Genomic DNA, 27,420 nt, shown 5'->3' on the forward strand with positions numbered 1-27,420 from the left:
TAATTGACAATCAAATATTATAATTTGATTAAGTGAAATGCCATAATTTATTCAGTGTATGTGAAAAGTTACATTCTTGAGTTAAGATCTCGGTGAGCATGTTGGCAGGTAGTGATTGGTCCTCTCACATGGACAATCATCTCTATTTGTTATGTATGAATAGAGGTAAGACCGGTACTTATAGTTCAGCTTATGTAGCTGTTAGCTTGTGTAGCTGTAAAATTGTTACAATACTATAAGCTGGGGTCGCCTTGATAATTGGATCAAGATGAGATCATTTAAAGTTTAATGATCGAAGTAAATGTTCCCACCATTTACTAAACCTGTTTGTAGCCAGATTTGAATTCATATGTTGGATTCAGGATTAAACATTGGGAATGTTTAGATCGAAATCTGTACGATGTTTAATTGTGATAAACATGCGTTCTTTTCTGTAAAGAAGATAACATCGTAGCATGTGATTCATACCACATGTGCTAAGACGACAATAAGGGTAGTAGGAGAATGGATCCCTGCTTCTCTACTATGTGAGCCCTTTGAGATTATATGTTAATCTCAGCATTTGCCTTCAGTGACTATTTAGCTGTTTACTTGAAATTTTAATTAGGGTCTGCTACTTTAGCATGTAAACCTATGACTATGGTTGATTCGGTCTATGGAACATGACTAGGAAAGCGACTGATTAAAATGAATGGACTCAAGCTAAAAAGGAAGATTAAATAGATTCACATTTATTTGAGAATATTCACTGGTCGACCCATTTCTGTTATGTATGGAAATGAATGTGAATATTATGGATATGGAACATGCTCTTGACATGATAGTCAAACTGAGGGGTTAGAGATGTTCATATTGATGTGAATAAATGTTATTTAATCTGGGTAAATAGCAAGACATGATGTGTCCAGGTAAATGGTTTTGTACCACTGGAGAACGGCTGTGTGCCACCTGGATGATGGTTGTGTACCATCGGACAAATGACTATGTGTCATTCAGAGAATAGTTATGTACTATTTAGAGCGGCTAAGTAAGGTGTAACAACTTTCTTAGCATTAATCGCTCTATGAGCAGCTATGTAAGGTGTAACAACTTTCTTAGCAATGAATGCTCAATGTGCTTGCTGTCGCACGAACCATTTTCCTATGTATGAATTGGTTGTTCTTTCAGTCTATGTGACTGTATAGTCTTTGTGACTGATGATCTCTAAGTTCTTACAGTCTATGTGACTGTGCATTCCGGTTATATTTAGTCTACGTGACTAGACACCTCTTAATGGTCTTAGTGACCAGTTGCCTTTGTGGCTTCACTTGGACGAGTGGGAGATGTTAGCAGACGAGCAGTTACGAGCGGTTTCGGTAACCGCCGGCGGTTCCGGTAACCGACACCACGCTCCCGCTACGTGCACGAAGTGCACTGCGTGCACTCCTCTGATGATCGCAGCCTCTCCCTATAAAAGGGAGAGGAAGGCTCTGCAGAGGGTCTGTAAGAGTGATAGAGGCGAGGATACCTTGCGTGCAAGTGAAGGAGCGCCTGCTGTGTGTGAGCGTCCAGAGGAGTCTGTGCTGCCGGAGAAAGAGGAAGAACAACCGGTGGTGGTGGATTTGGTTTGTGAAATCGTGAGGGAGTCTTTCCGTCTGTGATCACTCCTCCGACAGAAGCGCCATCTTGGCAACCTGGATAGCTACCGCATCGTCGCTCACCATCCCAATCCACCACCGCCCCCGATCGTACCCAGCCGATGAATCCGCTGCCCACACGGAATATTCCACGAAGATTCCGGCGTGTTCTCCCCCTTCCGCTCCCTCGTTCTTTCTCCCCCAGTTCGGTTTGCGGTGGCGAAGAGAGGCGGAGGAATCGGTTTGCGGTGGCTCGGTTTGCGGTGGCGAAGAGGTTGCGGTGGCTCGGTTTGCGGTGGCGCCTTCCTGCGGCGACGAAGGCGGATCGGCAGCGATCGGCGTGGAGCGGAGATTTTGGGAACGGAGGGAAGATTTTGGGCGTCGGTTTTGGGCGGCGAAGGTTTTTGGCGAAGACTCACGTGCAATTCACGTGCAGAAGTTTTGTCGTTTCTGAGTGGCACAGGGGCACAGAGGGTTTAGTGGCACAGAGGATCCGAACTGGTTTCGAGATTACGTTAGACGACTGTTTCTCAAGATACATATAACAACTCGATCATGATCGCAACCAATCAATGGTCGAACACTTATACTTGAATGCTATCACAAGAAGCGACAACTATTGTTGAGCATATTTCTTGGTAGAGAGGTGGAGATGGCGAGGGAAAAGAGGTGGATCGATGGAATTTGCACACTTTGTGTTAAAGAGTCTTTCCCTGTGTTGAAGAGTCTTTCGTTCATACACGTTCACAATATCAAAAGTCATGATTCATTATAAACCAACATTCATGTCACAAGACTTTCAATATAAGACTAAAATCCCACACACGTCATTGGAGTACTCTTATCCATCCATTTTCATTCACTTTTCCACCATGCTTCTCCTTTCAGCGCAAGTGATTGGATCACTATGTTCGTGACCTCCATCCTCCAGGCCCACCATAGAACAGGCAGCAACCCTGATTGTAGTCCGCTTCATAGAAGGGTCTGCCGAGTTCATTGAACGCAGCTGCATTGCGGACGGATGGAGGGTATGGATTATTCTGTCCATCCGTAACTTTGATACTCCTAAAAGCTGCTCCACCAATTTTCCCATTGCCTGTCGGAGGACTAGGCTTATCGATAGGAGAGCTAGCTGTTGCACTCAGTTGAATCTGAGAAGAATCTGCCATGTTGTTCAAGATCTCCCTCGGCCAGTAGCCAATCGGTTCTAGGCCAACGTATAGCATCCAGTTCGACGTATGTGGATCCTGGAAAAAACAAGCATGCATGAACCATGCATCTTACAAATAGCGAAAGAATTGAATGTTCAGTTTCTATTACCCTAGATATATTGAGGTACATGTAGCCCATGGTGCAAACTTGGCCTGGAGCCAACCTTTCACTTGTTTGGACGAATCCAGGGCAAAGAGAGTTGAAGCAACCAGTTTTCTGATACCCATCGGACTAAATATATGCATGAACCACAAAAACAAAATCAAGTTATGATCATCAACGTAACTATCGTTAATCATGAAGAATACAATAAAATATTCCAAAACTCACAGTCCAATAAGTGAAGAAGTGAGTCAAGTCGTCTCCCTCAGCTGCGTGATGAACCTATATACGAGAGATCAGATGCAGTGAGTTGAATGCAACGACAAGCCATGAGCTTCAACTAATTGTGATTAATACCGACATGAAATCCGGCTTGTAAGACGTTGTGGTATGCCATAGGACCTCTTTCTCCTTTACTAACAATGATCTGTGTTGCGCTTGTTTGATCATCCAATATACCAGAAAGATATTGAACATCCAAATTAGCTGATATTCCATAAAACTTGGCCGGTCCATTCCGAGTCGAAAATGTCACTCCAGCAGTCTGCAGATTAATTTGTATATGGATAGATCATAAAACAAATTCAGAGTAGAACATTTAAACCCTTGCAAATATATATATAGTTGTATATACTTACAAAAGCTTTAATTGGAACAGTATTATCTTGCAGATCTATGACTTGGGTGTGTTGGATTTGCTTTGCTCTGATCAAATCTTCTTTTGTAGTGGACAGTGCCCCGAGGACAACGTCTAGGCAGCTTTAAGATTTCTGAGGATGGATTACTGTTCATGCTTTTCGGAAATGATGTAGATTTAATCTGTGTGATCGTGGATATAGTCAAAATGCATATATAATAATTAAGATTCATGAAGATAGAATAATTAAGATTATTTTAATCACCTGGAGTGTGTGGTTTCTAAGCAAAGGGTGATCAAAAGCTGGTTGTTTGTAAATATCCACACAGTCAAATGTGATCCCATACTCATCCTTTATCATTAATTTAAAAAAAAATGATAAGAAAAGATTATGCATGAAGATCAAATTTCAAAAAAAAAATAGATATAGGAAAGATTAAAAAACATTTAAATATGAGAAGATGGTGTGGCTTGCCTTGAAGGATTTGACATAAGGCTTGTTCAAGGATTTGAGCTGTATCTCCAATTCTTTGTCTTCTGCTTCAGACAAATGCCATGCAGTATCTGCAGCTGCTGAGTGATACAGAAAAGAACAAAGAGTCAATAAAATTAGAGCTTGTGATCCTCCCCTGTGATCCATCTTCATATGAAGTAATCAAATCCACAAACACTTTTAAAAGGGAAAAAAAACTTTTAAAAAGGAATGCTAATAAATAGAGAATTCCTGGTTAACTTGGATATATATATATATATATATATATATATAGATTTGATATACTGCGCGACGGTATCCTGCCTGACTCGTGCGCGATCGATCCCCGCCGTCCACGGGCGAATTGCGTGAAACCACAGCCGTCCGTTTATCGCGATTGCACAGTGTTTCTCCTCGGACCTTCGCCGCTTCTCCGCCCGCCGTCCGGCCACGTCCGGCCACCTCCGGCCTCCGGACCGGGCCCGTTGGAACCGCAACTCGACGGCGGTCCGGAGGTGGTCGGAGTCCGGCCCCGATTCGGCCGGAATCCGGCCGGATTCTGGCGAAATCACCGCCAGAACCGTCTGCTCTGTTTCGGCCGGAATTCCGATCGGATTCCGACCCAATCCGGCCGGAATCCGATGCCGGTGTGTGCGCCATCAAGTTGCGCTTCCAACGAGCTCGGGATGGCGGCCGGCGGTGACCGGACGGCGACGAACGGCGGTGATGAACGGCGAAAGGTCGGCTGATCGCGCAGCGGGGTCGCGCGGGGGCGTCGGGCAGGATATCAGACCTATATATATATATATATATATATATATATATATATATATATATATATATATATATATATATATATATATGGTTCTGCTGGGCGACGTCTGCTGGGCGTAACGTGGGCGACGGTTGAGCTGGAAGCCACGTGGACTTCCTCGCGCACTGGCCAGGGAGAAAAACGCCGCAAAACCCTCTCTGCCTCCCCTCCTCTCCTCGCGACCTTTTCTCCGCCGAAAACCCTAACCTTTCTCTTCGCCGCCGCAAACCCTCTCTGCCTCCACTTTTCTCCTCGCGCGACCTCTTCTCCGCCGCCGCAAACCCTCTCTGCCTCCCCTCCTCTCCTCGCGCGACCTCTTCTCCGCCGCCGCAAACCCTCCTGGGCCTTCGCCTCCGCCACGACGTCGAGTGCGTCGGCTCCACCTTCGCCTACAGCATCGTGCAGGCCTTTGCCGCCTTTGAAGCCAAGTGGGAGGACCTCTGCTCCGACATCGAACAGGGGAAGCTAAGCGCCAAGATCACCTCGCCGGAGATGAGGAAGGCTGTTGCAGAGCATCTCCGGCAGCCGGAGCCGGTGTTCGCGTCCGAAGTTAAGAAGAAATGTGAGAAGTTGAAGGAATTGGGTTGGTTCGGATTGATCCCGGAGCTGTGGCCCAACACCAAGTACGTGTACGCCATCATGACCGGCTCGATGATTTCCGTACACGAATAAGCTGAGGCACTACGCCGGCGGCGAGGCGGTGCCGTTGGTCTCCGCCGCCTACGGCTCCACTGAGAGCTGGATCGGAGCGAACTTGGAGCCCGAGAACCCGCCGGAAAAAGTGACCTTTACGGTGATCCCCACCTTCGCATACTTCGAGTTCATTCCCCTGCTCGATGAACGGGATGATAAAAAAGGAATTTTGGAGGCAGAGAAACCGGTGCCGCTCGCCGGAGTGGTGGTCGGGCGGCAGTACGAGATCGTCCTCACCGCCTTCACCGGACTTTACCGTTACACGAGAAAACACGAGAAACTTAATCCAATTGAAAATACTATGGACGTTAAACAACTCCCACAACTTCCTTGTGTTTTCTTCTTAATTAGAGTGACATTACATTATGGAACTTAATCCAATTGAAAATACTATGGACGTTAAACAACTCCCACTAGGCAACCTCAGCTCTTTCGCCTCTTCTTCATCTATTTCTTCAAATAAATAAGAACAACAGATGTCTGGTAAAAGAAATTACTGAAACAGAACGGAAGGAAAAGCAGCAAACAACTCAATGATAGCATCGGGCCAACGGAATTTTATAGAGAGGAACGAATCGAACAAAAAGAATGTCATATAAAAGAAAGACAGATGCAAGGGAATGATCAGAATAGTCAACTCCATAAAATTCTTTTTAAGTGATCAATTCACGCTTATATCAAACTGCTACTTTGTTTCATATACAGGATGGTCTCCATGAGCATTAGCATTTCAGCATGGAGCATTAGCATGTGCTTGAGAGTCCATGGCCAACAATCCACACTGATAGATACATGATCACGGATCATTGCAAAGTGAACAGGCTATTATTGAAAAATTCCATAGCTGGAAGAAAGCAGAGCAAATATAATTCTACAGAATTTTATTTTAACTACCTCTCTTCATTCTGAAGGAGTGTCTTGAAGTAATAATAAAATTTGATTTGGAGGTCATGAATTTGAGTCTTGAAAATAACTAGACTACGTACAATAGATCTTTTACAAAATACATTGGACTGCCCTTTATTTCGTGTCCAGCCTCATTGCCTAATCCGTCGAGGAGTGAGTCAACATCCTCGCCCAACTCTGTGAATCTAGCATTGAGCTTATCTACCTTGCTTTGCTCTTAACCCAGGCAAATAAGCAGATCATTCAGTTCATCTTCACTCTCCTTCTCAGCTGCTTCTCTTGCTTCCGCTTTGATTACTTCGACATCAGGATACTGGACATATTCACCTTTTCTCAGCACCTTGACTTCATAAAATTCACATACAGTGCCAGTGAGGTAGCATAGATCCTACAAAATGTAGCCAAATAACTAGATATGCATCACTTGAAAGTTTATTGAAAATACAAAGAGAGAAACAGCGTATTTAAGCATGGAAAGGACTTGGAAATATTTCAATTTTATTTTAAAACATGTATCCACCAACAGATTGCATCTTCATTACCAGATAAAGAATCATACAAAAAAATTAAGGCTCTGTACATTTATTTATGCAAGGGAAAACTGTTTACTAAAATAAATAATATTCTGTACATTTATTTATGCAAGGGAAAACTGTCTCAAATATTAACTATGATAATTTGCATTGATGAGTATCGCAGTATAAAAGAACTTCATTTCTCTAAGAGCTTCTTTAATATTAGGTAATTTTGGTACAACAACAACAATCATCCAAATGAGTCAAAGCTAATTGAACAACTGAGATTCTAACCTCACGATCCATAAGCATATTCATTAATGTAGTTATGCCACGAGTAATGGAAATAATTGCTTCTTGTATTCTGCATAAGCACAACTTAATTTAGATAAAAGATGATAGGTACAAACAAGAAAAAATACAGCAAACAAACCACAATTACTTTGCTTGCATGAGTACCTATTTGGGGAATGTGTGAGAAGAGCAGTTATAATCTGAAGCGTGTAATATCTGACCTAGAAGTCATCGTCTGATTGCAAAGAGACAAAATGTAAGTAAAAGGTGAAAAACAGGAGACAAGACCAAGAAATATCACTCAGTTACCAATAAACTTAGTAAGTAAAGGTTCAAATTAAGCATCACGGCCAGGAGTATTTGTTTGAATCAGAGCTCTCATTTCTGAAAACGAATCCACCAACACCCTGCATGAAAAAGATCTATTGCAACGTTTTATATCAGGTAACTCAGAGTAGTGTTGCAGCCAGAAATACATTTGATTACTAATTTATAACGCAGAGGTTGGCGGCCGTGAGCAGAAGGCGCCCAGCAAATCCTGGCGGCGGGCAGTGCAGGCGCGATAGGTGAGAAGAGAGCAAGAGCCCTGCGCGTTCCTCGCAAGCAGTGTCTTCACTTGTGAGGGGAGAAGATAGGTCGTGAGGGGAGAAGAGAGCAGGGGAGAAGAGATCTCTTCTTAACTTCGGACGCGAACACCGGCTCCGGCTGCCGGAGATGCTCTGCAACATCCTTCCTCATCTCCGGCGAGGTGATCTTGGCGCTTAGCTTCCCCTGTTCGATGTCGGAGCAGAGGTCCTCCCACTTGGCTTCAAAGGCGGCAAAGGCCTGCACGATGCTGTAGGCGAAGGTGGAGCCGACGCACTCGACGTCGTGGCGGAGGAGAAGGCCCAGGAGGGTTTGCGGCGGCGGAGAAGAGGTCGCGCGAGGAGAGGAGGGGAGACAGAGAGGGTTTGCGGCGGCGGAGAAGAGGTCGCGCGAGGAGAAAAGGGGAGGCAGAGAGGGTTTGCGGCGGCGAAGAGAAAGGTTAGGGTTTTCGGCGGAGAAAAGGTCGCGAGGAGAGGAGGGGAGGCAGAGAGGGTTTTGCGGCGTTTTTCTCCCTGGCCACGCGCACTCGAGGAAGTCCACGTGGCTTCCAGCTCAGCCGTCGCCCACGTTACGCCCAGCAGACGTCGCCCAGCAGAACCAAACTGTATATATATATATATATATATAATATATATATATATATATATATATATATATATATATATATAGGAATTTGCTATGTTGCGGCCCGTATCCTGCGCACTCCTCCGACCCCTCGCCACTGCCGCCGCTGCCGCTTCACCGTCGGCCGTCGCCCCGGGCAAGATGGAAGCGCAACTCACGGGCGCACCGCCTGGCACCAGATTCGGCCGGATAGTGGTCGGAATCCGGCGAATTCAATCGGAAATCGGCTGCCAGTGCCAAGCGGTCGATTCTGGCCAAATTTCGATCAGAGACCGGCCGAGGAAGGACCGCCGACGGCCACCGGTCCTTCCTCAGCCGATCTCCGTCTGGAATTTGGCCGAAAATCGACCTCGATTTGGTCGGAATCGTCCGTTAGTGCCGAGCAGCCGATTCCGGCCAAATTCGTCGGATTCCGACCACTTTCCGGCCGGAATTCGGCGCCGGGCTATGCGCCGGCGAGGTGCGCGTCCATCGGGCATGATGCGGTGGCCGGCGGTGGCCGGACGGCGATGCAACGGCCGGCGGTGGCCGGACGGCGATGCAGCGGCCGGCGGTGGCCGGACGGCAATGCGGTGGCCAGACGGCGATGCGGCAGCAACTGGAGCAGGGCTGGGTCGGGTGGGAGCGCATAGGAGCTTATGAGATGGACCGCAGGGTAGCAAAACACTCTCTCTCTCTCTCTCTCTCTCTCTCTCTCTATATATATATATATATATATATATATATATATATATATATATATTTATATATTATTGTTTTGGTTTTAAAAAATGGGAAAATAAGAGGTTTAGAGATGGTAAAGAGTTTATTCATGATTAACTGGTTTACGCAACCTGTAATTAATTTGCAAGATATAACTGTAAGATATTTATTAATTTATGGATAATTTAATCCAATTTAATTATCTGCTTTAAGGAACGCGGGCCTGAAGTGAAAATTTTATTTCGAATGCTATGGAAAAAATTTAATTATTGGATAAAGTACTGATTTGAGAATTTGGAAGAGACTTATTGTTTAAATATTTTTAGTGTTAAAAATATTGGAAATTACTGGAATCTAAAATAATCCTCAGTTGAAGAAAAACAATACATAATTATCAATTATGAGATTTTATTTATTTTTGGGAATTTTTAATGAAAATTTGTTTTTATTTTAGAAACTCAAATGATTACAGCTGAATATTGATTTTTGCATATTATTTAAAAGAAATTTTTCAATAATTAAGAATTCTAAGCGTAAATTCACTATTCTTTATTGAATAATTTATCTAATTTTATTTTAAGAAGGAAAAATTGTTACGGGGCATCATCTAATTATCAGGGGTATATTTGGTAAGTAGTAAAGAAATTATAATTACTTTCTTAATCAAATTTTTTATTATTTATAAAAAATGCATGAGTTATAAATTAAAAAATATTCCCACTATCCAATTAATTTTGCTTTAACTATTTCTAATTAACATTATGTTATCTATATAAAGAAATTGATGAAAACGTGATTATCTTTCTTAATATGATTTTACTTTTTATTTATAATAACTATATTATAAATAAATTATATTACCTTTATCCAATCAAGTTTTTTTTTATGTATTTTGTTGACTCTAAACAACACCTCAACCCACCGAACTTATGGTACTAATTCAACAAGTCTTGTGTTGTTAAATGCCCTCACTTACCCCTCCTAATCCGTGACTGATCTTGGGAAGGGTTGTTAACTTGTTATCAAATAAGAAAGAAAAGTATTGAATTAAAATTGAATTGGAGTTTGAATAAAATTATTGGATAGGCGTGGAGATAAAATAGTATTGTAGGTTAAATTGGAGTTAATTTGGACTTAATTTAGTTAAATTATGATTGAATTAAATTTAATTGAGTTAAACTGGTTCAATCAATTTAAAACGTGTTAGTATATTTTTAAAAAAATTTATTCTCTTCTCTTTTTTCTTATTATTCTCTTTCACATACTCAACCTTGCTCCCACTGCCTCATGTGCAAGCCTCCATGTATGCCACCTTCTTCTTAACCTTCTCCTTCCTTCTCTTCCTTCTCTATGTTTTTTTTCTCAACCATATATAACTTAGTTGCTTTTCTCTTATCTTTCTAACAATAGTTCTTTTTTCTTCTTCCTCTTTTTAAGAGCAGCAGCCTTCCTTCTTTTCTTCCTTTTATTATTTTTTAGTTAACCAATAGCAACCCTAGTCCTTCTTCCTCTCCAACAAGAGCAGTCTTTGTATGCCTTTTCTTATCATCGGAGGTAGTTGAGACTATCAAAAAAGAGGACAAAACTTCCGTTCTCTTTTTCTTTCATCCTTATAGTTGCTTTGTTGTTTATTTTTTCTTTTCCTTAGTCAGTTCAAGCAAACTAGCAGTAGCTCCTGTTGTTCTGTTTGATTTATGCTTTTGGTTTATTTTATTTTTTGTTTTTGGCCAAATGCAAATAGTGGTAATTAGAATAAGTCTCCATAGTAGTTTTCCAACCCATAACAAAAAGTCCCAACTTATTTTGTCCAATCTTGCTGTCCTTCGCCTTAAGTCCAACAAACAACAAGTTTAAGCTCCCCCAACTTTAATTCTTAAATCCGACCCTATTCTTAGGAGTGACCATCTTGAGTATCAACAAGTGATGTTTAATTTGTAAGATTCAGATGCACATCTATCGCTGTGTGTGCGTCTAATATATATCTTCTCTTCTAATATATATTTACCTTCCTAAAAAAATTTAATAGCCAAGTCATTCTTTGAAAAATGCCCTCTAGTCACACAAGGACGACCTATGCTAAAAGCCCACAATCCACATCACAATTTCCCTGAGTAAGCAAAAGCCAATACTTTTAAGAAAATAAACCCAAGTCACTTACAATCTTTGACATACCAAAAGAACCTCAAACCAAATTTAGGATAGAAAAGTGGACAATATTTCTCCCTTACGGGTGGGTTGACTTAACCTTAACTCTCTCAGACTTAGGCAAGTCTCAAGGTTGAGCATCTTTTCTTGACTCAGTGTTAATTAACTCTCCCAAACTTAAGTATGTTTTGGGATTAAGTAATCTTTCCTCATTTTTAAGAAGGGGTTAATTCGGCCTTACATCTTTCGGACTTAGACAAGTCTCGTGATTGAGCTTCTTTCCCCCTTATGGGATTGACTCGGCCTTACCTCTCTCAAACTTAGTTAAGTCTCGGGATCAAACTTATTTTCCCTTTATGGGGTCGACTCAAACATCCTCTTCCAAATTTAGATAGGTCTCGGAATCCAACATTCTTTTCCCCCTTCCAATAACGGGTTGACTAGCCTTCTTCTATCCTAGACAATTGCGAGTTGCATTGAAGTCTCGGGATTGACTCATTATTTTCTCTCCAAAATAATTATGGGTCACCCTACTGTCTCAAGATCATCTTCATTTTTTTCTCCCCAACTTCATCAATCTTCTGAGTTGTGAAAAGGAGCCTGATTTTCTATTATTCCCGACTAAGTTAATTTATCTGAGTCATAAGATTAAGTCTGGTCTTCTATTATTCTCTCTCCGGCTATTTCATAGTATAACAATGAACGGAACTATAAATATTTCATCTAAGTTGAATAACCAAGGATTGTACTGCGGATTCTGATAATTCAAGAAGTTTTTATTTGGTTATGATCCAAAGAAGAAACAAAAAACAAAACGGATACTTACCTTAGTCTAATCCAATTTTTTATAGAAAAATTATTTTGTTTTGTTTTTTGTTTGCATAACATGCATATGCCATGTCATACAATTTAAATATAAAAATACACGGGACGATTCAATAATTTGTATTAGATCCATGGGATAGCTAATGAGTTAAATTTTTGTTGAGAAATAAAAAATTTTATATGATTTGAAAGGAATTTTTCCTAATCTATCCGAGTTATGGAATTAAGCATGATCTTCTATTATTCTTTCCTAGAATTTGTGGATTTATCTAAGTTATGATATTGAGTTTGGTTTTATATTATTCTCTTCCCAACCTTATTAGTTCATTTAAGGCGAATGATCTCTATCATACATATCTTCGGCCAATGATCGAGATGGATTTCTTTTGTTAGTACCGATGTAATCAAAATATCTCCACAATAGTATGATATTATCCACTTTGGGCCTAAGCCCTCATGATTTTGTTTTTGGGCTCAACCCAAAAGATCTCATATCAATGGAGATATCTTTTATCTTATAAACTCATGATCTTTTTCATGTATTTTCAATGTGGAACTTTAATTGTATCTTAACAATCCTCCCTTCAAATAAAGAACCACTGCATCCGGGTCCAGACTCCCCCTATTGAGAGCCCCCCTACCATTCTTCTCATGGTCCAGAGGCTCATGGTCCGGGTCCAGACTCCCCCTACTGAGAGCCCCCTACCATTCTCCTCATGGTCCGGGCCTCCCCTACCTCCTTCGTTTTTTTTGAGGGTCCCACATGGCTCTACATAGATCATGACTCTAATACCAATTGTTAGTACCGATGGAATCAAAATATCTCTACAATAGTATGATATTGTCCACTTTGAACCTAAGCCCTCATGGTTTTGTTCTTGGGTTCAACTCAAAAGACCTCATACCAATGGAGATATCTTCTGTCTTATAAATTCATGACCTTTTCCATGTATTTCCAATGTGAAACTTTGATTGTATCCTAATATCTTTATCATACTCTCTTTGGCCTATGTGGAATTAAGTCGACCTTCTTATGTTCCCCAATTTTACAAGTTCACCCACATCTCTAGATCAATTTCTTTATATTCTCTCTTGGACCTCACAGATTCATGTTTAAGTCTTGGAGTCAAACTCTTCCTTAGCCCCTTGCTTTATGGTCAACTCCTTTAAACCGATCAAGTCGAGGTTTGTTATATGTTCACATGTAGGTTTTTTTTAATCTAAGAGTTAAGTTGATTATACTTTTATATATTAGAAAATCTACTTGAATACAAAGCTCTCAAGAACAATATTCATTGAACCCCCTTGCACTATGCCTATGATTTGACTTCTTAAGTTGTTCTCTTCAGCAAAAGGTGAAATTCGCCATCCTAGCGGCTCCACGACCATTTTTGAAGAGATAAATTGAAAAGCTGCAGTTGGTTACGATAGAGGAGGATATTATATATCTCGACTTCGTTGAGATTCGATTCTAAATCGCTCTCAGTGTGGGACATGATATATCACTTCTAACCACTAGATATCCATAGTACTCTATCTAACTTAGTGGCCCAACTCCTTCACTCGTCCTACTGAGTCACTCTTGAAGCTCAACGCCCGGAGTACCCCATGCTACATATGTTGGATAGCATCTTGAGCACCTTGAGTCAGATTTTATTAATATTCAACTCGGCTCCACAATCCAATATGAAAGGAGAAGTTCTCATATCTTAATAGTAATTCCTTGCCAAAGGAACAAACTCAGACTACGTGGCCATCTCCACTTGGGCAAACTCAACAAATGTGGCCCTACTCTAGATCAGAATCAAGTATGATCCACAGGACCCATAATCCACAACCAACAACTCTAAGATCCAATGACCCATTAGATATTTTAGAACAATAATCTTCTATAAATTTTGAAGTCAATGGAATGAGCAAGAGGAACTTGGTAATCAACCCTAACCTTACTTAATTTCTTCTCTATTTTAATTCCATCTTTCAAGAGAGATCCCATTATAAATTAAACATCGATCGGGAGCCCTCTAATATGTTTTCATACATGCAGGTATCGCCAAATTGTGAAAGAACTTCGTCACAATTTTCTTTTATTTTGTTACAATTCAAAATTCAATATTTAAAATGTTCTAATGATGAGAAATTGAACCCTGAGATTTCATCACACACACCACAACGCCACAAAATTATTCAAATCAAGGAAAGCTAAAGCGGATAGCTGAAAATTAAAAAGAACACAATATCATGCAAACATGCATATCAAATGATTTTGATCAGAATTTCGGTGGCTTCCAACCTCCCGGGCCACCGTAGTAGAAGCAGCATTGCTCATTGTATTCGCCTTCATAGAAGGGTTTGCCAAGATCAATGAACGTTGTTGCATGCCGGACGGATGTCGGATATGGATTAAGCGCCCCATCCAAAACGGCGATCTTACTAAAAGATGCTCCAAGAAGCTCCCCAACGCCCGTCGGAGGACTAGGCTGATCCGTAGGAGAGCTAGCTGTCGCACTCAGTTGGATCTGAGAAGAATCTGCCATATTGTTCAAGATCTCCCTTGGCCAATAGCCAATCTGTTCTTGCCCATTGAACAGCATCCAGTTCGACGTTTTTGGATCCTGCATGCATGGAAATTAAAAAACAAGGATCGATGAACGTAACCATCTTGCAACCAGCGACCTTTATTTCCAAACCATCAATGGCAAAAGCAAAAGCAAAAACCGAGAGTTCAGCTTTGTTACCCTAAATATTCTGAGGGACAAGTAGTCTACGGTGTAAACTAGGCCTGGAGTCAACTTCTGACTTGTCTGGACGAAACCAGCGCACTGGATGTTGAAGCAACCAGTACGCTGATACCCATCTGACTAAATATATGCATCCCCCACAAAAACAAAATCAAGTTATGATCACGAACTATAGTTAATCGATCGATGAAGAATGAAAGGACGTTCCAAAACTCACAGTCCAATAAGTGAAGAAGTGAGTCAAGTTGTCTCCCTCAGCACCGTGATGAACCTACACGAGAGATCAGAAGAAGCAGTGAGTTGAATCATGAATGTAACAACGTACAAGCCATGAGCATCAACTATTTGCGATTAATACTGACATGATATCCGGCTTGTAAGATGTTGCGGTATGCCAGAGGGCCTCTTTCTCCTTTACTGATAATGATATGTGTTGCACTTGTTTGACTATCCAATATACCGTAAAGTTGAAAAACATCCAAATCAGCTGATATTCCATAGAACTTAGATGGTCTATTCCAACTCGTAAATGTCACTCCAGCGGTCTGCAGATTAATATGTATATAGATAGATCATAAAACAAATTCAGAATAAAATATTGTATATATAGTGGCATATACTTACAAAATCTAGAACGGATACAGCATCCTCTTGCGGACCTATGCGTTGGGTTCGTTGGATTTGCTTTGCTCTGATCAAATCTTCTTTTGTAGTTCTTCTTATAAGGACAGTGCCCTGAGGACAACGCCTAGGCAGCTTTACCGTTTCTGAGGATGGATTCTTGTTCATGCTCTTCGGAAATGATGTAGATTTAATCTGTGTGATTGTGCATAGTCAAATGCATATTATATATGAGCACTGATGAAGAAGATATAATAATTGAGATCGTTTTAATTACCTGGAGAGTGTGATTTTTAAGCAAAGGATGATCGAAAGCAGGTTGTTTGTACATATCCACACAGTCAAATGTAATCCCATACTCATCCTGTATGAAGCATATAGTGATCAAAAAGGATTTATAGCTAGGAAACATTAAACATATTTAAATATGAGAAGATGGTGTAGCTTGCCTTGAAAGATTTGACATAAGGCTTGTTCAGGGATTTGAGCTGTGTCTGCAATTCTTTCTCTTCTGCTTCAGACAAATGCCTTGCAGTATGATCTGCAGCTGCTGAGTGATACAGAAGAGCACAAAGAGTGAATAAAACTAGAGCTTGTGATCCTTCCATGTGAACCATCTTCTTGTGAAAGTAAACAAATCCACAGACACTTATAAAGCTAGCGGGATAAAATCTTATAAAAAGGAATGTTAATAAATAGAGAATAGTTAGGGGGAAAAAAGGAGGAAATAGCAGGTTTAGAGATGGTAAGAATTAAGAATTTATTATTGAGTAGCTGGTTTATGCAATCTGTAATTAATTTTCAAGATATTATGTGTGAGCCAATTTAATAATCTGCTTAAAGGAATGCCTGCCAAAGGTGAAAATTTTATTTTGAATGCTATGGGAAAATTTTAATTAGTGGAAAAAAGTACTGATATGAGGATTTTGGAGACTTGTTGTTAAATATAATATGTTAAATATATAAGTATGATCGGTAATTACTGGAATCTAAATAATGCTAAATTGAAGAAAAAACATACATAATTATCAATTACACGAATTTATTTATTCTTCGTAATTTTGCATATCAATTAAAAGAAATATTTGCAAAAATTAAGAATTCCAAGTGTAAAATCATTTTATGATAATAAATTGTATTGAATAATTTATCTAAAGTAATTTTTTAAACAAAGAAATATCATTATGGAGCATCATCTAATTATCAGCTGCTTGTGTATATACGTATAGGTAAAGTAGTAAAAGAAATTATAATTACTTTCTTAATCAAATTTTTTATCATTAATGCAAACTACATGAGTTATAAATTTAAAAATATTCCCTCTATCCAATTAATTTTGCTTTAATTATTTCTAAATTTATTTTATCTAGATAAAGAAATGGATGGAAACATCATTATCTTTCTTAATCTGATTTTAATTTTTTATTTATAATTATATTTTAAATATATTTCAATCAAATTATTTTTTAAAAAATGTACTTTGTTGACTCTAAACAGCACCACAACTCTATTAGTATGCAACAAATCTTGTGGTATTAAATGCCCTCACTTACACTCTTAGGATGAACTAACCTAAAAAGCCCAATACACACACCACAATTTCCTTGAGCAAGAACGATTAATACTTTCAAGAAAATAAACCCAAGTCACCTACAACTTTTGACATACCAAAAGAATCTCAAACCACTAAGTTTAGGATAGCAAAAGTATGCAATATTTTCATAAGTAAGATAAATTTAACCCTCAACAAAATAAATCCATAAGTTGCCTACAACCTAATTTGGTGTACTAGAAAAATCTGAAAACACTAGGTTTGAAATTATAGAAGTGCATACTTGCTCCTTTTGTTATGGAGAAAACCATGTTAAATTATATTCATTTTTATTGATTACTAAAATATATAGAATCGAAGTGAGATTATATATATGCTGCTCACCCATCCATGAGCACCTAGTGTTAATTTTTTTTTAAATTTTCACTTTTTTAGTCTAAACACTATACCCTAAACTATGAACCTTAAATCCTAAACCATAAACATCCTAAAAAAAAATTAAAAATATTAACACTAGGTGCTCACGGATGAGTGTGCAGCATATCATCTACCTAGAATTGAAAATTTTATAATATGAAAGAAAACAATAATGAAGCATCCTTTTTTAATTGAGGAGTCAGATTCATTGTGATATTTTGAGTTAATGGTTTAAATGAGTCAAGCTCTTGCAACCTTATATCTTATATCTCTTATCATTTTTGAAAATTTTCAAATACTTATATCTACTACAGACCTATGGTCTCGAGAGGACAACGTGATATTTTCTCTCTTGGACTTATAGTCTCAGGATCAACGTTATATTTGTTCTCTCTTATACAAAAGGGTGGAATCCACCACCTTAACGGCCCCACACGGTTGGTCCCACGACCATCTGTGAGGAGGTAAATCGAGAAACTACAATTAGTCACAATGCAAGGGTATTGTCTGGCCCATGAACCCTTTCTCTATAAGTCTGTTGCGTCGTAACCAACTCAGTTATGCCTCGGAGGCGATATATATTTGTTCTCTCAAACCCATGTTCTCAGGATCAAGATTATGTCCTCCTTGGCCTTACCTCTCACAAACTTAGGCAAGTTGTGAGTCGAGTTCTTTTCCCCTTATACTTACCTCTCCCATTTTTAGGCAAGTCTCAGGCTCTCCCTTTTAATTCATTAAAGGGTCAATTCGGCTTTACCTCTCCTAGACTTGGCAAGTCTCGAGATCGAGCTTCTTTCTCTCTTTGGCCTTACGTTACCTCTTCTAGACTTAAGCAAGTCTTGTGATCAAACTTTTTTGACCTCTTACAGGGTTGACTACGAGGTTGACTTAGCCATCCTCTCCTAAACTTAGACAGATCTCGGTATCAAACATTCTTTCTTCTTTTCAATAAGGGGTCGACTTGGTCGTCCTCTCCCATACATAGGCAGGTCTTGGGATCGAGCGTTCGTTTCCCCTTACATTAATTCAAAGGATGGATTGAAGAAGGAAAGGATTCAAGGTGGAAAACAAATCCTAGGGAAAGGAAAGAGAAGAAAAAATTTATAGGGAAAGAAAAAGAGAAAACAAAAAGGAAAGAGAAAGATGAATGAAAAGAATAGGGGGAAAAGAAGAAAATCGAAGCCCCATGACTGCAAGAGGTGACCTCGCGAGAGGCCAACTATCCATGGCCATGAGCTTAGACTGCACGAGGTCTGTTACCCACGGCTGCACAAGGCGACCTCGCGTGCGACCATCGCAAGGTGCTTTGCCCGCGGCCCCGCGAGATGCCCTACCCGCGTAAATAGGCATAAGGGATCAACTTAGCCTTCTTCTCTCCTAGCTAGGCAATTGTGGATTGCATTGTTGTTTTGAGATCGACTTATTACTTCCTCTCTCAGATAGTCGTGGGCTGCCCCACGGGTTCGGGATTGACTTGATTATTTTCTCTCCATCACCATCAATATATCCGAGTCTTGAGATCAAGTTTAGTATTCTAATTGCCGATCGTGTGGTGATGGTCGTGGGGCCGACCGTGTGGGGCCGCTAAGGTGGCGGATCCACCTTTGCCTCGAGAAAAGTTTAGTATTCTATTAATTTTTCCCAACTTTGGCGATCTATCTGAGCTGCAAGGTTGAGTTTCTTCTATTATTTTCTTTCCGACTCATTGGCCTATCCAAATCGTCAGATCAAGTCTAGTCTTTTATTATTTTCTTTCTGACTTCCTCAATCTATTTGAGTTGTGTGATCAAGCATGGTCTTCTATTATTCATTCCTTGATTTCATTGATTTATTATCTAAGTCACATGATTGAGCTTGATTTTCTATTTATTCTCTCAATTTTTTTGTTCATCCAAGGCCAGTGATCTACTTATGAATATTCTTCTCTATCATACCTCTCTTTGGCCTATGCAAGATTGAGGAGATTTTTTTATTACACACTCTCTAGTCTCAATGGAATTGAGTCGGCCTTCTTATATCCTCTCTTACCTTACAAGTTTGCCCACATCTTGAGATCAATTTCCTTTGGACCTCCGAGGTTCATGTTAAAGTTTTGGGATCAAATTCTTCCTTTTTAGCCCTTAACTCTAGGATCGACTCCATTATACCGCTTAGAGTCAAGTTTGATGTATGTTGAAATATATGTCCTTTTATATCTAAGTCAAATTCATTATATATTTATAACAGAGTTCCCAAGAAGGACACTCATTGAAGCCTCCTGCACTACACCTATAACTCGACTTCCCAAGTCACTCCCACTATGGGATATCCTAAGTCTCTCTCGAGCATTCATTATCCTGAGTACACCATCCAGCTCTTCAACCTGACTCTTTGACTTGGCCTCCTGAGTCACTCATAAAGCTTGGCAACTTGAGCACCCTGCCCTTAGTAAATAGTGTTGGGTTGTAAGGGTGCAAACATAGTTCCATATCTAAAGTATATATATGGAAAAGATCATGGGGTTAAAAGGATGGAAAGTATTTCCATTGATATGAGGTCTTTTGGGGAGAGCCCAAGAACAAAGCCATGAGGGCTTAGGCCCAAAGTGGACAATATCATACCATTGTGGAGATATTTTGATTCCAACGATACTAACAAGTGGTATCAGAATGAGACGCTCTTCACCGGACTAACCGCCGGATAAGCCATGATCCAGATCTAACCATGTGGTTTGAACCTTAAACAAAGGAAGTGGGTGCTCCCGTGTCTGAATCAAGAGGACCAGATACCAGGTGAGAAGTCCTAGTAGGTCGGGTGGACCGAGTGGGTGCTCCCGTGTCTAAATCAAGAGGACCAGACACCAGGTGAGAAGTCCTAGTAGGTTGGGTAGACCGAGGGGCAAAAAGTCCTAGTTGCGACTAGGTGGGAAGTCCTAGTAGGTCGGGTGGACCGATGGGCAAAAAGTACTCCTAACTGCGGTTAGGTGAGAAGTCCTAGTAGGTCGAGTGGACCGAGGGACAAAAAGTCCTGGTGGGTCGAGGATTCAGATATCAAAAACGACATTGAGAGGGGTCTGTGGTCCTTTGTTTGAGGGGGGGGATTGTTGGGTTGGGCATGTGGTCCTTTGTTTGAGGGGGGGGGATTGTTGGGTTGGGCATGTGGTCCTTTGTTTAAGGGGGGATTGTTGGGTTGTAAGAGTGCAAACATAGTCCCACATCTAAAGTACATGGAAAAGATTATGGGATTAAAAAGATGGAAAGTAGATAGAGCCCAAGAACAAAACCATGAGGGCTTAGGCCCAAAGTGGACAATATCATACCATTGTGGAGATATTTTGATTTCATCGGTACTAACAAGTAGGACAAAATCTTGATCTTCTTGAGTCAAATCACTTCATTTAACTCTATTTCTTAGTCCAACTTGAAGAATGGACTTATGATATCCTAGATAACAATTCCTTGCCAGTGCAACAGACTCAACCTACATAGTCGGCTCCACTTCAACAAACTCAACACACGTGGTCTTACTTTCAAATATGATCCACACACGACCTATATAACGTCCCGTAACCCCAAGATCTAATAACCTATTAAGTTTTGGTATAACAATCCCCTATAAATATTAAAGTCAATGATATAAGCAAGAGGAACTTGACAATAAACCCTAGCCTTACTTTGTTCTCTATTTTTTAATTACTACTTTATTTCTATCTTTCAAGATCTCACGATGACTTAGTATAACAATCCCCTTTAAATATTAAAGTTGGTGATAGGAATTGATAATCAACCTTAACCTTATTTTTTTTCTCGAATTTTTTATTTCTATCTTTAAGATCTCATGATGACTTAAACATCATAGGAACCTTATCAAGATGACTCACAGTATCCATACAAGTTTAAGCCACTTCGCAAAAGGAAATTAAGCACGACAATTTCCAACGAGGTAGAAATTTCAGCAGCATCAAAAATAAATTTGAAACTAGAAATAAATTTCTTTTATTTGTTACAATTCAAATTCAATATTAAAAAATGTTCTAATGATGAGAAATTAAACCTGAAATTGCATCACATCACGGCGCCACAAAATTATTCAAATCAAAGAAGCTAAAGATAAATGTACATTCATCTCCTTTAATGATATATAGGAAAAGAAAACATATCATGCAAAGATAATTAATGTACATCTCCTTAGAGCTAGCGCCAAGTGATTTGGATCTTTAATTATGCCGGTAGCTTCCATCCTCCCGGGCCACCGTAGAACAAGCAGCAATCTCCACTGTATTGGGCATTATAGAAGGGTTTCCCAAGTTCAATGAACGCTACTGCATGGCGGACGGATTGCGGGTATGGAATTCCCTGCCCATCCGTAACGGTGATCCTCCTAAAAGATGCTCCATCAAGTTGCCCATTGCCCGTCGGCGGAGTAGGCTTATCGATAGGAGAGCTAGCAGTTGCACTCAGTTGAATCTGAGAAGAATCTGCCATGTTGTTAAAGAGCTCCCTCGGCCAGTAGCCAATCGGTTCTTGACCATCGTATAGCATCCAGTTGAATGAATGTCGATCCTGGAAAAAAAAAAACATTCATGATCCATCTTTTCCAAACCATCAAAAGCGAAAGAACTGAGAGTTTTAAGTTTCTGTCACCTTAAATATATTGAGGTTCAAGGCGTTCAGGGTGTAAGCTTGGCCTGGATGCAACCTTTCACTTGTTTGGACGAATCCAGGGCAAAGAAAGTTGAAGCAACCAGTTTTCTGATGCCCATCTGACTAAATATATATGCATCGCCCACGAAAACAAAATCAAGTTATGATCATGAACTATAGTTAATTAATCGATGAAGAATGAAATTAAAGGTTCCAAAACTCACAGTCCAATAAGTGAAGAAGTGAGTAAAGCTGTCTCCCTCAGCTGCGTGATGAACCTATACGAGAGAGATCAGAAACAGTGAGATGATGAATGCAACAACAAGCCATGAGCTTCAACTAATTGCGATTAATACCGACATGAAATCCGGCTTGTAAGACGTTGTGGTATGCCGCAGGGCCTGTTTCTCCTTTACTGACAATGATTTGTGTTGAGCTTGTTTGATCATCCGATATACCGGAAAGACGATAAACATCCAAATTAGCTGATATTCCATAGAACTTGTCTGGTCCATTCCGAGTCGAAAATTTCACTCCAACAGACTGCAGATTAATATGTATATAGATAGATCATAAAACAAATTCAGAGCAGAACATTAATTTAAACCCTGGCAAGCAAATATATAGTTGTATATACTTACATAAGCTCTACTTGCAGCAGTATCTTGCAGATCTATGAGTTGGTTTTGTTGGATTTGCTTTGCTCTGATCAAATCTTCTTTTGTAGTTCTTCTGATTGGGACAGTGCCCCGAGGACAACGTCTAGGCAGCTTTAGGATTTCTGAGGATGAATTATTATTGTTCATGCTTTTCGGAAATGATATAGATTTAATCTGTGATTCAGCATAGTCAAAATGCATATCAGGAGCACTGATTCACGTTAAGATTTGAAGATATAATTATTAAGATCGATCGTTTTAATCACCTGAAGTGTGTGGTTTTTAAGCAAAGGGTGATCGAAAGCTGGTTGTTTGTAGATATCCACGCAGTCAACTGTGATCCCATACTCATCCTTTATCATTAATTAAAAAACATTATAAGAAAAGATTATGCATGAAGATCAAATTTCAAAAGAAAATATAGGAAAGATGAAAAAAACATTTAAATATGAGAAGATGGTGTGACTTGCCTTGAAGGATTTGACGTAAGGCTTGTTCAAGGATTGGAGCTGTATCTCCAATTCTTTGTCTTCTGCTTCAGACAAATGCCATGCAGTATCTGCAGCTGCTGAGTGATACAGAACAGCACAAAGAGTCAATAAAATTAGGGCTTGTGATCCTCCCCTGTGATCCATCTTTACGTGAAGTAATCAAATCCACAAACATTTTTATAGGGAAAAAATTCTTTTAAAAAGGAATGTTAATAAATAATTAAAGAATTCCTGATTTACTTGGAATATATATATATATATATATATATATATATATATATATGCATTTATTGTTTTGGTTTTTTTAAAAAAAAAAAAAGGAAATAACAGATTTAGAGATGGTAAAAAAATGAATAAGATTTTTATTCATGATTAGCTGCTTTATATATGCAACCTGTAATTAATTTTCAAGATATAACTGTAAGATGTTTATGGATAATTTAAGTCAATTTAATTATCTGCTTAAAGGACTGCGTGCCTGAGGTAAAAATTTTATTTCGAATGCTATGGAAAAAATTTAATTATTGGATAAAGTACTGTTTTGAGAATTTCGAAGAGAGTTATTGTTTAAATATAGTATGTTGAATATATAGATATTGGTAATTACTGGAACCTAAATAATATCCTAAATTGGAGAAAAAGAATACATAATTATCAATTATGAGAATTTATTTATTCTTGTTAATTTTTTTAATGAAAAACTGTTTTTATTTAAGAATCTCAAATGATTACTAAATATAGATGGTCTTTTTTTTTGCATATTGTATAAAAGGATTTTTTTTTGCAAATTGTATAAAAGGATTTTTTTTTAAAAAAATTAAGAATTCCAAGTGTCAAATCACTTTATGATAATATTCTTTATTGAATAATTTATCTAAACAAATTTAAGAAAGAAATATTGTTACGGGGCATCATCTAATTATCAGTGTGCATGTATATATAAGTAAGTAGTTAAAAGAAATTATAATTACTTTCTTAATCAAATTTTTTTTATTATTTATAAAAAATACATGGGGTATAACTGCAAGAAATTTATGGTTAATTTAAGTCAATTTAATTATCTGAGGAATGCCTGCCCGAGGTGAAAATTTTATTTTGAATGCTATGGAAAAATTTTAATTTTAGATAAAGTAACGATTTGAGAATTTTGAAGAGACTTGTTGTTTAAATTAATGAAATATGTTAGATATATAAATAACGGTAACTAATGAAATCTAAATAATCCTAAATTGAAGAAAGAATACATAATTATCAATTATGAGTATTTATTTATTCTTGATAATTTTTAAATAAAAATTTATTGAACTGCGTACTCAATTTTATGTAATATCCAAAATGAATATCAAATTTTATATTTATCAAAACATATATTTATTTTCCATTATATCCCTCCTTTATCAATAATCAATTACTTGTTTGCCTACGGTCGACTATTATATATCCAACTGGCTTACCAAAATACACACCTATTTTTCCATTATACCTCTCTTTTTTTCAGTGATCGACTCTTTATTCATCAATAGTCAACTATTATGTATTCAATCAATTATCTTAATCAAATTTTGAATTTACTATACTCTATTTGTGAGCTTCAGTCGACTAGCTATGTCAATCGATTATAAGTTTGTGTCAAGTTGTTACAAACATGGATCGGTAGTCAATTGATCTTAACATATTAGTCGATTGTAATAAATTTAATACTCTAATTTTAATACCTCAATCCATATCTGACGGTATGGTTATACTTAAGATAATGCAATAAGTTTGATTCGAAGTGATTCTGAATATATCTAAGATCATCAACTAGTTTTGATCCAAATTCATTAATAAACCTATAATATTTAAAATTTTAAAATATTGGCATAATCTAAAACTAAGAGAGTCTAAGAACTCTTTAGTAGTATGGTGAGTGAATATGACAAACAAATGTGTCCTTTGATAAAACATCTCCAAGTTATGCTAATTTTAGAAATCCATGGCTTTCTATCTAGGCCGTGAAGTCCATGTCAGATAGTTTTAAGGCATGGTTACAGTTAGAGGCAATCCACCCTTGGGCTAAGGTGGGATCCAGCCCCACCCTTTTTTTTAAAAAAAATACTTTCATAATAATTTTATACGAATTCAGCCACTCTAAATTGATTGTGCACTACCATCCTAAATAATGCTTCATCATAATCTAATGTTGTATAGCTTGTTGTATCTTTGAGAATATTTTATGTGTTAGTTTGATTAGAATCTTGAGAAATTTTGAAACAAATGAAGAGTTTAGTGTGAGAAAGAGGAGAACATATGTGGTGTAGAGAATTGTGAATGATTCATCTCCTACTTATATACAAATTTTATAACGGCTAATTTATATATAACATTAATAATTGAAAAATAGATTATACATATTCTAAAACACATAACATGAAAATAGAAATTACAAACCACATTAAGTTAATAAAACACAAAAATGACAACTCATAGAAATTACAAATCATATTAAGTTAATAAAATAAATAGGAGTGTAATCGAACCGAGCCGAGCCAAACAGTAAGAGGCTCGAGCTCAGCTTGTTTGATTTTTCTCTAAGCTCGAGCTCGGCTCGAGTTCGATTCAAGCTTTAATGCTAGCTCAAGCTCAGTTTGTAACGAAATTAAATAGTTCATGAACAGCTCGAGCTCGATTCGAAAATAACTCGTTTAAAAGTTAAACGAACTTAGTTTGAGCTCGGCTTGTTAACATATTATTTTGAGATCGATAAACAAGCTAAAGTTCGAGCTTGAGGTTAAGCACATAATCGAGCTCGAGTTCGAGCTCGTGAAAACCCCTATAATACATGAAAATCAACTACATACAAAATATGAAAATCACTTGTAAAAATAAATACATAACATACAAAATCAAAATCAAAGTCATAAGTATCAAATTAACAAAATATTAACCAACTTAAAATGTCAACACATGCCACATAAATCCTTAACACTTAATAGTTCTTAACCATACATAACATGAAAATTACAAGCAAAGAAATATAAAACCATTATAAATCATTCTGCACAACAAACAGTAAAGTTCACAAGTTCACACCCAAACATAAAGGAATCAAGTTCATGCCAAATCTGGATAGTACCGGACAATTTAACTTATACATTCAAGTGAGTTGATCCAATGCCCTATAATTTATTTCTTCATACTAGTAAACCTGTAAAATACAAGTTATTGTTATGCATCTAACAAACTCACAGTAAAATAACATATTATATGTAACAATGATATCAACTGGGGAAAAATCAACAATGTTAGTCTTTTTTAACAAAATAGAACTACAAATAAAAGCATACAAAGTTGGAAAAGGAGAATCCATACTCAATAAAGTCATGCAAAAAAGAAATGTTAAACTGCTAGTCAAATTGAGGAATTTATAACTATGAATGATCACCTATGCACTAAGCAATGAATAACTACTTACAATAGAAACTGTCTTACAATATATTGATTAGACAATTGAAACTTCCAACTCAATCAGTCTTGCTTTTAATCTTTTTGCTGTCAAATAATCAAAAGTTGAAATAGTTAAGTATAAGATATATTTAAGAAAATTATAAGAAAAATTTTTCAATATGTTACATGAAACTACATAGGAAAATCACAAGATAAAATGATGACTTTGTCAATACCTCTTGAAAGGTGATAATAAAAGCAACATCTAAGTCAATTGAATTTCTTTAATCCCTGATTTTTCCTTTTACATACATAGTATCAAAAAATTAGACATTTAGACATGAACAAAATAATATATAAAACATATGATAGCAAGTAAACAACTAATTAAATAGGATGTTTATGTACTCACTTTTGATTTTCTCTTGATTCCATAATGAGCACGCAACCAATCTGATGCACAAAGTAATACTTGGATTGTGTCTGTTCCCAAAGAGGCACGATGAGGATCAATTACTCTACCACCGAGCACTAAAAGTTGATTCAGAAGCCACTATAGTTATCAGAATTGATAGTACATCACAAGCCATTTTTGATAAGATCCTAAACTTTAAATTGTTAATTCTCCACCATGATAATGCATCAAAGTCAGTTTCATCTTCACAAATAACACACCCTTGATCCAAGTACACATCTAGTTCAGATTTTACTTGCTCAACACTATCAACATTCTTAATGTAACTAAAAAA

At 38.1% G+C, this 27,420-nt stretch overlaps 3 protein-coding genes and 1 long non-coding RNA gene across 5 annotated transcripts; 1 reads left to right on the forward strand and 3 right to left on the reverse strand.

The window, feature by feature from the left end:
• Positions 1 to 2,521: 2,521 nt before the first annotated feature.
• On the reverse strand, positions 2,522 to 4,207 carry LOC141815070 (protein neprosin-like). Its single transcript, XM_074703038.1, has 6 exons — positions 4,043 to 4,207; positions 3,833 to 3,919; positions 3,292 to 3,474; positions 3,159 to 3,212; positions 2,937 to 3,059; positions 2,522 to 2,863 (listed from the first exon to the last, which is right to left on the reverse strand). The coding sequence occupies exons 1-6, from the start codon at positions 4,205 to 4,207 to the stop codon at positions 2,522 to 2,524; spliced, it is 954 nt and encodes a 317-aa protein (XP_074559139.1).
• A 1,138-nt stretch (positions 4,208 to 5,345) lies between these two features.
• On the forward strand, positions 5,346 to 5,922 carry LOC141815072 (indole-3-acetic acid-amido synthetase GH3.10-like). Its single transcript, XM_074703039.1, has 2 exons — positions 5,346 to 5,476; positions 5,532 to 5,922. Exons 1-2 carry the CDS (start codon positions 5,346 to 5,348, stop codon positions 5,920 to 5,922), a joined length of 522 nt encoding a protein of 173 aa, XP_074559140.1.
• A 460-nt stretch (positions 5,923 to 6,382) lies between these two features.
• Positions 6,383 to 8,313, reverse strand: LOC141815705 (uncharacterized). 2 transcript variants are annotated; one of them, XR_012600578.1, is made up of 5 exons: positions 7,748 to 8,313; positions 7,571 to 7,668; positions 7,427 to 7,496; positions 7,262 to 7,331; positions 6,383 to 6,840 (listed from the first exon to the last, which is right to left on the reverse strand). It is a non-coding gene; the product is annotated as an uncharacterized LOC141815705 (long non-coding RNA). The 2 variants fall into 2 exon arrangements; XR_012600579.1 differs by having other exon boundaries at positions 7,571 to 7,683.
• Positions 8,314 to 14,412: 6,099 nt separating this feature from the next.
• Positions 14,413 to 23,389, reverse strand: LOC141815073 (uncharacterized). Its single transcript, XM_074703040.1, has 14 exons — positions 23,225 to 23,389; positions 23,021 to 23,107; positions 22,737 to 22,928; positions 22,456 to 22,638; positions 22,320 to 22,373; positions 22,096 to 22,218; positions 21,679 to 22,014; positions 15,954 to 16,124; positions 15,782 to 15,868; positions 15,526 to 15,699; positions 15,246 to 15,428; positions 15,101 to 15,154; positions 14,881 to 15,003; positions 14,413 to 14,757 (listed from the first exon to the last, which is right to left on the reverse strand). The coding sequence occupies exons 1-14, from the start codon at positions 23,387 to 23,389 to the stop codon at positions 14,413 to 14,415; spliced, it is 2,277 nt and encodes a 758-aa protein (XP_074559141.1).
• Positions 23,390 to 27,420: the final 4,031 nt, after the last annotated feature.

This window comes from Curcuma longa, chromosome 21 (genome assembly GCF_044706935.1).
Source record: "Curcuma longa cultivar G26 ecotype Majalengka, Jawa Barat chromosome 21, ITB_CL_G26_1.1, whole genome shotgun sequence".
Classification (NCBI taxonomy): domain Eukaryota; kingdom Viridiplantae; phylum Streptophyta; class Magnoliopsida; order Zingiberales; family Zingiberaceae; genus Curcuma; species Curcuma longa.